Consider the following 12,480-nt stretch of genomic DNA (forward strand, 5'->3'; position numbering starts at 1 on the left):
TTATGGGTAAAGTAAAAACATTTGAATCACATACCCTAGTGAAAAGATGCTTGTGTGGAAAATCTGCTGTTCTTGTATTCCTTTGAGGAGAGTATATTATATGGGCTTCAGCCCCTGCTCTGATCACAGCTGACTGGGTTACCAGTTGGCATCTGCCCCCAAAGCTAAATCTGGTCAGTAGCTTATGAAGTGACATTATTTGAAATTTCTACTCAACAGCATATGAGTAAGTAGTGAATCCACTAGGTTCTTTTCTAGGGGATTTTGAATACATAACCTACATAGAGACAACGGTTAGTAAAGGAGTAGCACAAAGCCGAAGGACACAGAGAACAGAAGCCATGAGGGAAGAGAGGAAACGCTATGAAGAAGCAGAAGACATGAAAAAGTAGAAGCTACAACCAAGCTGAAGCAAGTCAGTGTAGAGAACAGGAATAGCTGGAGTACCAGAGAAAAAGACAGATGATAATGAAGTCACCATGATGGCACAACATTGAGAAGGGAGCTTTAGTGGCAGCGGATGAAAACATGACAAAATACCTGAGCCAATGGAGCCACACTGCATGTTGAACAATCTTCTAGTTCTTCATTCTAAGCTCCATAAAACCTGTCATGTTGTGACTGAAATTATTTCCTGTTTATATCTGCTCTTAGTGTGTTCTTATAATAAACTTTCATAAACTAATGTAACCTGAATATATGTCTATCTTTAGGGAAACCAACTTACTAAATGTGAACCCTAGCATGTCTTTGAAACTTAGGCTATGAAATCTTTACATTTTATTTTTGCAATTTGTCTCAATTAAAAAAAAAAACAATCAGCATTTTTAAATTATGCAAACATTTTCATATAGCCGAACTATTTTCTCAGGAAACACTGCCAATTCCATAAGATAGTAAAATATATATAAATAATTAAACAAATAACAAAACACCTATTTTTCAAGACTAAAACTTTTTAAAACTATCAATCTAAGTTTTCCAAGATTTAAAAAACATTCATATTCTGCATCATAAACCATGGTGTTTAAGAATGTGTATAATCCTATAAATGGAAGCTAAGTTGGAATGCTTATATTAATCATACATATCTGACCCATAGTTAGGTAGACAAAGTCCTCATCTTTTAAATTATACATCTATTTGAGCAGGTAGCAGATACCTAATTTCTCTCTAGGGACTATATGAGGGACTGAAAGCCATGATCATAAGATATGTTTTCATATTCTCTGATAGATAATCAATTGATAGGATATAAATTATTAGTGGCTTTCTTTTGAATAAAATCAGGAATACAAAACTTGTACAAAATTTTCTAATCTATATTTGTGCACACTAGTAAAATGAGTGTGGTGGCTTGGCACTTTAGATCATCCTTGAACATTAAGGCTGTCCTAAAAACTGCAGATTGTTTTAAATAGAAGTCAATGAGTTCATTTTAGTCTTTTTTGATATTTTAGGAGTTAGTTCTCTATGATACTTAAATCAGGGCACATAAGTAAAAAGACCAAATTCTCCAAATACAGAAAATTATTATTGTTTTCTTTAAAATGAACGAAATTCTAATCATCTATCTCACAATGAGATAAACTAAGTGCAAAAAATTAATAAAAGTCTTATTAATGACAAGAGATACCTGATTTAAATTTCTATCCTTGATTTTCTGGGTCAATGATAAATATGGGAATGTTACATCCCTACCAAAAGAAATACATATGGGAATGCAAACTGGTGCAACCACTCTGGAAAACAGTATGGAGTTTCCTCAAAAAATTAAAAATAAAACTACCCTACGACCCAGCAATTGATCTACTAGGTATTTATCCAAGGGATACAGGGATGCTGTTTCAAAGGGGCACATGAACCCCAATGTTTATAGCAGCACTATCAACAATAGCCGAAGTATGGAAAGAGCCCAAATGTCCATCGATGGATGAATGGATAAAGAAGATGTGGTATACATATATATATATATATATATATATATATATATATATATATATATATATGTATATATATATATATACACAATGAAGTATTACTCAGCAATCAAAAAGAATGAAATCTTGCCATTTGCAACTATGTGGATGGAACTGGAGGATATTATGCTAAGTGAAATGAGTCAGTCAGAGAAAGACAAAAATCTTATGACTTCAATTATATGAGTTCTTTAAGAGACAAAACAGATGAACATAAGGGAAGAGAAAGAAAAATAATATAAAAACAGGGAGGGGGACAAAACAGAAGAGACTCATAAATATGGAGAACAAACTGAGGGTTACAGGAGGGGTTGTGGGAAGGGGGGATGGGATAAATGGGTAAGGGACACTAAGGAATCTACTCCTGAAGTCATTGTTGCACCATGTGCTAACTAACTTGGATATAAATTTAAAAAAATAATAATAAAATAAATAAATAAATAAATAAATAAATAAATAAATAAATAAATGGAAAAGAAAACAGACACTCAACACTGTGAAGGAAGTGGTGGATATTCAGAAACCAAATTTTTCTAATAACACGACAAACAAAAACATCTGAATGACAGGCTGTGGTCATTTGGTGATATTTGGTTGCATATAAGAAAAATTCCTTTTCGCAGAAACCAAGGGAATACCAAGTTTGAATGTTTCTTCTGAAACTTCCTAGGCCTTTCTGAGAATATCTACCTAGGCCATTGTGATAATGCCAACTTTAAACCATGAAAGAGAATTTGATGAATTCGGTCCACACTAATCAGAAATTCTGTGTCACTTTGAATACAGCCTTTCACAGCAGAATCAGAAAATGCTTCAGCCAATCAATTAATAATTGAGTTGATTTCAAGAGGAATTCTTAACCTGCACACATTTAAAACACTGCAGCATTTTGTATTTGTACAAAAGCAATGAACAGACTAATTGTTCACAAAAATGGACCCAAATCTTCTACTTATCAGACGCTCACACTAAGATTTGTCTAATCTATGTAGCCATTTAAATGTGCAAGGAAAAACTATACTCTTGTTTATAATTCTCATAAATGTAAAATGTGGACAATCCAACTGGGCGTACCTTTAAATTTCATTCCAATTCTGATATTATTCTAAAGACTCATTATCATGTGCCAATTCCCTTTGCCTATTTTGGCTATTTGTTTTTTTTAATCAGAAATCTAATGCTAGAGTTTTGCCTAAAACAATCATATAAAAATTGTCTTTTATTTTCTTTTCCTTCATATCTACTTTCATTTAAAAAAAAACAAACCAAAAATAACTAATAACAATAACTAAAAAACAAAAAAGCAAAAAACTCTTGAGTTCTGTATTTATATAATCATCTCCCTTTATTCCTTGAGCAGCTCCTGTCCTAGGCGGATGGACAGCACCAGTGACGAGAAGCAAGGACTCACACAACTCTACCAATCAGGCAACTATTGTGTGGGGACTGAGGCACATGATTCCCTTTCTCAGTTGTCTGCTCTTTAGGCACCAGGCAGCTGCTCTGAACTGAACATTCATTTTGTACTAACAAGAGCCAGCCCCCAGAAATTTCCTCTTATCTTTTTAAGTAGCTTGCCAAATGGCAGCCTGATCAAAGCAATCTAATATAGCTTAAGTGCCACTGGTTGACATTTTGCATTCTTTTATTGCTTTCCATTTTTACCACATAAAAAAAAAATGGGTGATAACTAATATCCAGTTGATCTTTTCATTCTGGTAATAAAATGATAATACAAAGATCTTATTATCCACTCCAGACATCCATCACAGTACATTTTCCAATAACACTATTCAGAGTGTTTCTTCACTCTATCCGAGTGCAAAGTGAGGTTAAGTACTCGGCCTCACATTCTCTTTCCCTCTGGAATACTTTAGACACCGAACTGCAAATAAAAGGAATTGAACTTTAACCCCTGACACTTTGTCCACATTAATGTCATCTGTAATTTTGTTGTCTTTGCATTAGATAAACCATTTCCTGTGAGAAGCCAAAAATAGTTGGAGGGCCGGCCTACTAAAATATTTTTTTCAACCCAGAGAATTTTTATTTTTGTAAGAAAACAAGAAGAAACAGAACAGGAGAAACAATGTTGGTAGTGGAGAAGAAGAGTAAATCTTGGTAGGAAGAGACATCAAGTGGGCAGGAGAAGAGACACATAAACAAGGCACAAAGAAACCAAAATAATGCAAACACGCAAAACAGACATCAGAGATCATGTGTTTATATTAAAATCAATGTTTTATATGGATGCAGAGGTGGTCCCATGCCTTCCTGTGGGCAAGAAGGACATTCTGTCATTACATCATTGATTTGAAAAGATAAAAACAAGTAAACAAAAAATAAATAAAAGAAAGAAAACTAACAAAAACAAAAGCACAAGAGTCTCCCTGCATCCACTATATATTTATTTATTTACGTGACAATTAGGATTCACCTAGAGTTGATAGGAACAAGTGTTGTTTTCAAATTTTCAATGAAATAGTTTAAAGATTACAGCATTAATTATTTTTAAGGTTACTAAGATAAGAGAGAAAGTATAAAATTTGGGACAATTTAAAGATGCAGTATATCACTACAAAGGCCCAATTTTCAGAAAAAAATATAGAGAAACACATAGCCTAATGAGTTTGGAAGTATTATAGGGAACTATTGGACACCAACTTTAAGACTGAGATTGTCTTGGTAACTCTATCCCAGAGTTAACCAAGATTTTAGGCTATGTACTTTGGCAAACAAGAAAAAATACATAATAAGAATGATGGCCTGTGTGGATCCTACTAATAATGCATTTTAGATAATTTCCTAAGGATTAGAAAATTTCCTTTATAATCCTCATAGTTTTTAAAAGACATATTAAATCCATTAATATGAAACTAAAGAAGAGACTGTCAAGCACACCTTTTCAAGCAAATAATTCATGTGTCAGTCAGAAAGGACTATTCAGTCTGATTTGGATTTTCTTGGTAATAATTTCTTAATGATTAGTTTGTACTAGTGTATTTTTCTACAATAATTATTTTTTGTAAAATAATCTAGAACATATCTTTTTTAAAATTAATCCAAATACTTTTCTTTCCCCTTCATGTTTTAGAAGAATGTGACTTTAAAGTCTCATCTACATTTTTGAAGTACTGTCCAGAGAAGAAATGATATGCATTAAAAGATGGTGGTTCTTTAAGCAACTTCCATACACGATTATTTTATGATGGCAGACTGTTGTTCTCAATACTGCAGTTGACTGAAAGGCAAGAGTATTCTGACTCTTCCTTTATTTCTATCCTGGATACAGGAGAATGGAGAGTGATAGATAATATACTTCTGTGCTCACCTTCCAGGCCATGAATCTACACAGACTGACCTTAATTTAATTCCAATTGCACACGACAAATATATTTTAGCAATGATATAAGCTAATGGCTGTCAGAGATCTGGGATTGGTTTGGGATTGTGTGCAGTGACATTTCATTTGTAATCTGAAAGATCAAAGCATATATTTTGACACTGATATTACCACTATTCATAGAGACAGTTTTGTTTTTTTTTTAAAAAAAGTACCCTCTCCACACATGAAAATAAGCTTTTGATTTTTAAATGAAAACGGGCTCTCTTTCCATTTAAAAATTCTTGACAGCTTTTCCTATGAGGGTGAAAATGGTGGAAACAAAGAATCTGACAGAGATGGACTCTGGAATTCAAAGCTGCCCTTTCCCCCAGGGACCTGAACAAAAGGCGGTGCTCTGGCCTGTCCACTGAAGTTTCTATTGCTGCATCTAAACTACTGATACAGAAATGGTTGAGAAAGAAACTCATTTGCCATCTCTTATAGTCCCACAGGTCTGAATACAAGCAGCTAGCTCTTCTTTCCCTTATCAAGCAACATCTGCTCTAAACTGGGGGGCAGGGATGAAGAAGGACGGAGTGACCAAAAGAAACAGCAGAGCAATTCTGAGGAAGTGTAGAGAAATTTGAAAAGGTTTCCATCCAACCTTAATAATTGGGAGTTTAATATTAATTCTCAACGTAAGATAATCTTTTGTGTTATAGTTTGCATATTTGCTGCAGAAATTTTCTTAAAAGACATCACGTGAGGTATGTCATATTAATTTCATATATAGTTAATATTCTAAGTATGATATAATTTTTAGAGACGGTGGTGGCAGATGGCTGTGATTTAATAAATGTACATTCATCTCGGTTTCAGACAAACTTAGAGCTCACAGGGGATAAGTTTAATAAATCAATCTCTCAAACTACAAGTTATACTGAGATACAGATATTTTAATTTATATTTTTACTGGGTAGGAAATGCACTCCAGGTGGAAATCTCTGCTTATTTAGTCACTGTGTGTTAGATTTGCATTATTTGATATGCAAATTCCTCCCTCTCCTAAAGTTGAGTAATAACATGAATTCTTGATGGAACTTGGGGTTCTTGCCACATCTGCCCACTATTCCCCAAGTAAAATAAAGGCAAAAGAAAATTAAAATGTTACCTGCTCATGGAATGTTCTTTCCAGTGACTGCTGTCAAGTTAAGGCATTTGCAGTCCTGTCCGAAGTGTGCAGTGAAAGCTCACAATCATTCATTGATTTCAAATAATGTATATGTAAGGCATACTCCTTAAAAAGGGAAAAAATCTCACTAACCAGCAAAAACCTTTGTCCTCAAAGGTATTATTCTGTGGAATATCCAGAGGGAAAAAAAAAAGACTAAGCTTAATATTAGAACCTCATAATACAAGCCAAATGAAGAGAAGTGTCTAACAAGGGTGATTAGACTACAACTATATTTTTCAAAAATAAAAACAAAAACAAAAACAATTTGCAGAGCTAGAAAACAAGGAATTACATTTGATTTGGTTAATTCCCATACTAGAAAGCCAAATACTAGAGTTCACAGAGTTCCATATTATAAATTTAAAAATCCATGCTTTATTGTATGCTTAATATAAATAAACAAGAGTACATAAAACAGGAATCTAGAAAGGAATATTTTCCTCACATTATTTTCTAAGACTCAGCAAGTATCAAGAACATCTATAACTCCACTGAGGCACAATCGGACCTTGGAAAAATATTTTGTGATTGCTGCTTTGTCTGCATCAGTGCCCAAGAACTGAAAGCAGACTGGACCATGGGGTTATACTCGCAAAATCTGTGCTCCTTCCCAGGAAGTGGGGGATGGGGTTTGAGAGGAGATGATGCACACTTAAAAAATCCCACTTGTATGAGAGCTTTGAGAGATTGTTTCAGGAACTGTTCTGTTTGAGACGATAGTTCATGGTGTGTGTGATAGTTTATCAATGTAATTTCTCATAAGTCATGATTCAGTTATCTTTTTATTGCTATGATAGGAAAGATTCACATTTATGTTACTTTAAAATGAATATTAAAATATTTGAAGACAAATCTGAGATGTAAGAAACATGGTGTTGAAAGTAGTATGTATATCTCATTAGATAAAGCTCATTTTGTAAGTTTAAGACCACCGTTTTGTTCCTCAGAGGATGACATTGCTATTTGCAAACACAGTCAATGTTTTTGGGAGTAGACTTCATTAACTCACATTCAGCATTTTCCAAGGATATAGAAAATGTTTTTAGGGACTACAACAATGAGAGATTAGAATCTTGTTAGAACTGTTTTGTTGAAATACCTAACAACTTTGGTATCATTGGAGGAAATTCCTTAATGTGGTAGCAAAACCTGGAAAGGAAAAAATCTGAACATTTATGTAAAGAAATAAAATAAATTTACTCTTAAGGCAATGCTACAACTCAAAATAAAATCACAGTCCTTATATCCTTTCAGGTTATCCGGTCCATAGTCAAATAAAACTCAGTCCATGCATCTTTTCTGACTCATCATTTGGCATGCATATCACAGATTTGAAGGATTTTGATTATTTTTGCAGATATGTGATGAGGATGTAAAAATTCATCATGTAAATACTCTTAATAAACAAGAAAACTCTTAGGCAAGTAATTTTCTTTACATATACATATATATATAACTTTGAAAAATACATTTTTCTAAGTAAACCTTTGATTGAATTTAAAAGGGTTTAATAGTAACTCTCAAAAGGAATTCAATGTTTTTTCTGTATTTTGAGTTAAGAGGTAAAAACAGAAAGTGAAGGAAATATGACCCAGAGTATTTTTTATTTTCCTAATTCGGTCATGAAGAGAGCTACTGGAGTCCAAGATCAGGCAAAATACAAATGCTACTTGCCTCACTCAAAGGCCTATAGAGGTTTGTTCACCTTCTGTTACAAGATATTGTTACTTCTTTTCCCACTTACAGGTAGGAACTACAACAGGAAAGTCTTCAGCTGGACAGATTTCAAAATGAATTTTTACAACCCAGATGATGGACTGGTATACTTCAAAAGTGGATTCATGAGTTTTATAAGCGTCTTTCTCTTGCTCTCATTTTTTTCTGGACTAGCTTACATCATAATGGAGGAATAACATTTTAAAAATTTTGAATAGGCACTTACTGGAATTACAGTTAATCCTGATACAATCTAGATGGGGAAGAATAGATGAAAAATGAAAATTTATCCTTCAAGGTAATAGCTGCAGACATCCAATAAAATCACAGTCCACCCTTCCGGGGACAGACACATGCAAATATGGCCACTCTATATCATTTATTCTTTACATACTTCTAGAACCCAGATTCATTGTTATAAAACTTCACATTGGAAACAATGATAGAAGGTCTTTTTTTTTTTTTTTAAATGGCCAATTCAAACAAAGCTACATGGTGACAAATCTAAGTGAAATAAAGAGTTGTTAACTGTCAAAGATGCTTGGCTTAGACTGGCTGCAACTTTCTCCCCATCTGTGAAAGAACATATTCTTGTTTTCAGCATAATTAAAAAGTGCTCCGTCACAATGGGGTGCAGTGCAAGCTCAGCTAGGCTCAGACATCTTGGACCTTCAAAGAGTAATATCCCACAAAGGCCAACAGAACTCTTGAGAATTGTGGTGGTCAAAATGGAGAGCAAGTTGAATTATTCTCACTTCACTCTAATGTGTTGTTGTTGTTGTTGTTGTTATTTGCTTAGGCAAAAAAAGGTAAACAGCCAGATGTTGGTTGGATTCCATGCCCTTTATTAATCGAAGTTGTTTATTAAAACAACTGTGTTTTCCTTTAGAAACCTCCAGGGGCTAAGGAGTAGTGTCATTCTTCAGAGCACACAAGCCTATGCTTCTCTTAGTAGCTAACAATGTTATCTTTATGTAATAAGTGTCATGGTTAACACTACTATTGATTTTCCTTTTCTTATACTTTCTTCTTATACAAAAGCAGATTCTCTAAGAGCAGAACAGCTGATGTGAATAACACAGACTGTAATTATAAGGGTTATCTTTAAAGGACTGCGTGGGATGTCTTATGTTTATTTTATGTATAGATAAATATTTGCTGGGTTTTGTTGTAGTATTTAATGCCTTTGGGGAAACATGAAAAATAAAAAAACCTAGATTCTGTTTCCATATAGCTGAGTTTGTCATGTGTCGTCAACCGCATCAGAAAAGTGGTTGCAAACAGCCAAGGACCAGCACCTACACAACTCTTTCCACAGAATGCTTTGCTGTTGGAAAATACCCATAAGTGTTTCCACTTTGGCTAGCAGCCCCTTTACTGCTATTAGGCGATTTCTTTTGATTTGTTGTAATAACCTATCATTGCCACTAGAGGGAACTCTAACAGAACAGTAAATGAGAGTGCAGTGTGTTCTTCAGTGGTCTTTAAAAAACACCCTTTTAATTTAACTTAATGTAACTAATATTAATTGAAAGTAATTGTATGTAATAAGCTATCACTGAAATAATTTTATATTTTATGAGCTACCATTCTGCCCAGCACAATTTGAAAATGTAGGTAGGGTTTCCACAAATGCCTTACGCTCATCACATTTTACTACTCTCTTTGTAAATCTAGGTTTCAAATTTTATTTTTCTTTCTCCATTTATGTATTATTGTGCATGTTTATCACTTCCGGGAATTACAGTAAAACCTCATTAATTTGTACTCCTCCTGGAGTTAATGATAATAATGCAACTTATTGGGCAGAATATTTATAATTCTTTGGTAAGAACAGAGATTGCCTGAGAAAAATTAAACAAACAAGTTTTAAACGACCAAGTTCAGGAAGAAAACTGATCTCCAGTACTTCACTGTATGCTGACTGCACAACTTTCATGAAACAACATCCTAATTATGGATAACTCTTATCCACCCGTTAAAATTAGCCTAGTAAAACCTTTCCTTACTAAGCCTTTCTAGCTATTAATTTGTGTTTTTCAATGTAATTGAAAACAAAACTGTGTAAATTTTTTAAGTCTACAATTCAGACTCTTTCTTAATTCAGCCTAGCCTTCCCCCGTATTTCATACAGCTTATTGAGGTTTTACTGTAGTAACTCTTCCCTAACGCTACAATTAAGCAGGAAAGCATTATTTCTCTGTAGAAGAGTCTGTGTTTTTAGTGTTCTCATGGCTGTTTGCTACGGGCCGCAGACTTTGGGCATTGAAGGGTTGTGGATTGCTGTTTGATAGCAAAATATCACCACACAGTATTTCCAAACAGAAAAGATGGGGTACCACAAAGGTCACTATTCAAAGGAGAAGCCCAGAGGGTAGAGTCAAAGCAACTTGTTGATCACAAAATAGAAATTTGATATTTTGTAAATATGTTATCTAAGTAAAAGTAGGCGGATTTTTATTTATCTGAAAGGGGATGGGGTCTATAGCAAATCGGACTGTAAGTAAACATAACAATCAAAATTGAGGCTTCTTCAAGCCTAATAATTTATATTTTCAATTAACCTCTTTGATACATATGGCTTCCCTTTTAAGAACCCTCAGTGGTAGAAATCACAAAATGGTAAATTATGTTAAACAAAATGAAAATAATAAAAAGATGCCCCCAAAACCTAAATTAACTTAAATGATGAACATGAGACCATTAAGTGTTATAACTTTCCATGGCAAAACAGGCTACTTGATAAATGTTTGCAGGCAAAACTGAACAAAAAGTGAACAGTATTAGTTTTATGGGGGAAGGCAGGTTGTTACCTAGATTGACCGTCAGTTTCACACGCCCTGCATCCAGCTCCAGGCGGAGGGTGTCTGCTGAATCTCTAGAAGTGGTTGCCATGAGAATGCCGTATGCACGCTGTGATCGGAACCGTAAGGACACATCTTCAGCCTCTGTGTGCATCACCACCGGGAGCTGGATTTTCATAAACATACTCCCATCGTAGCTCAGAACCGTTGCCTCTATGGAAGAGAAATGAATATAAAAGTTCTTGGTCAGTTTCGTGCATTTACACTTTGAGAAGGAAAAGTGTGACCCACAATGGCTTCCAGATAGAACACAACACTACAAACTCAACTCATCCTCAGAAATGAGCTTTTTTTTTTTTTTTAAGCCCCAAAGAAAAGTCACAGTAAAGACAACTTCTGTGAAGAATCTGCTAGTGTACAGACACAGGGATGGCTGCATTTCCCTTTTTGTTTCCATAGCACTTTCTATCTGTAGCAGGAGTCATTTGGGATTGTCAAAGTGTATGTATGTGTTTCCCTTCTCAAGGGTAGAGATCACATTCTTTTGTGCGTAGCCGCAGCGTAAGACTGGTTTGAAGCACTAGCAATTATTTAATAAATGTTGTATACAGCTAGGCCACTGACTTGTTGTATGAAATTTGCCTTAGCTCCAAATCTTTCATCAGCAAAATGAGAGGGTCTCTAAGGCCCTCGCCTACCCAAAAAGTCCAAGATTCTAAAAGGAGTTACTATTACCTTCTTTCATAATCTCTGCCTGAATGTGATCAAAAAAAAAAAAAAAAAAAAAAAAAAAGAAGAAGAAGAAAGAAAAAGAAATGACTTAAGTATAGGAATAAGGTCAACCTTTTACCAAAAGTGATATTCAAAAAAAGAGGAAAAAATAGCATGTCCAAACAACAGGCGATGCTTCTTCTGAGTTGCTATGTTTAACAAGGCAATTAAGTTTTACAAACACACAAACTGAAAATTCATTTTAAGGTTTCTTTACAAGTAAGGCGTAACTGACAACATCATTTGTAAGCACTACCCTGGTGTTCTGAAAATGTTAAGCTATCACCAAAAGTCAATAACTATGCACTTTGGTGATATTGAGTAAGCATGGGGTGGGTCTGCAGAGCTTGCCTGGGTGTGTGCTACCAAACTAAAGTGGATTGCTTTAAGACAGAAGGTGCTTACTACTGTATTAAACACATAAAGAAGAGCACAGCAGAAACTGATGATCACAAATTGACTGCTTTAAGAAATGGTCAGTATCCTTTAATGTTAAACACCATATGGTGGTGGAAGATTGCAAAACAAGTATGAGTAATTCTGCTTCTCATTGGTTTTGATACCACAGAATACCGTTTAATAAAAGAAAAGCTACCTCGAATTAAAACAAACTAGGCAATTCTCATTATTTCGCCCATTTACAGGGCACAA

General features: G+C 34.4%; 1 protein-coding gene across 27 annotated transcripts in view; it reads right to left on the minus strand.

Annotated features, from left to right (window-relative positions):
* Nucleotides 1-12,480, minus strand: part of NRXN1 (neurexin 1) — a 1,133,918-nt gene that overhangs the window by 607,083 nt on the left and 514,355 nt on the right. For 19 of the 27 annotated variants that reach the window (XM_045446002.1, XM_045446003.1, XM_045446012.1 and 16 more), the window contains 2 exons: nt 11,068-11,271; nt 8,481-8,507 (listed from right to left, as the gene is read on the minus strand). In XM_045446002.1, the coding sequence (XP_045301958.1) occupies nt 8,481-8,507; nt 11,068-11,271 (231 nt within the window). The remainder of the gene's footprint in view (nt 1-8,480; nt 8,508-11,067; nt 11,272-12,480) is intronic. The other 8 variants (XM_045446007.1, XM_045446025.1, XM_045446019.1 and 5 more) reach the window with 1 other exon arrangement.

Source organism: Leopardus geoffroyi, chromosome A3 (genome assembly GCF_018350155.1).
Source record: "Leopardus geoffroyi isolate Oge1 chromosome A3, O.geoffroyi_Oge1_pat1.0, whole genome shotgun sequence".
Taxonomy (NCBI): domain Eukaryota; kingdom Metazoa; phylum Chordata; class Mammalia; order Carnivora; family Felidae; genus Leopardus; species Leopardus geoffroyi.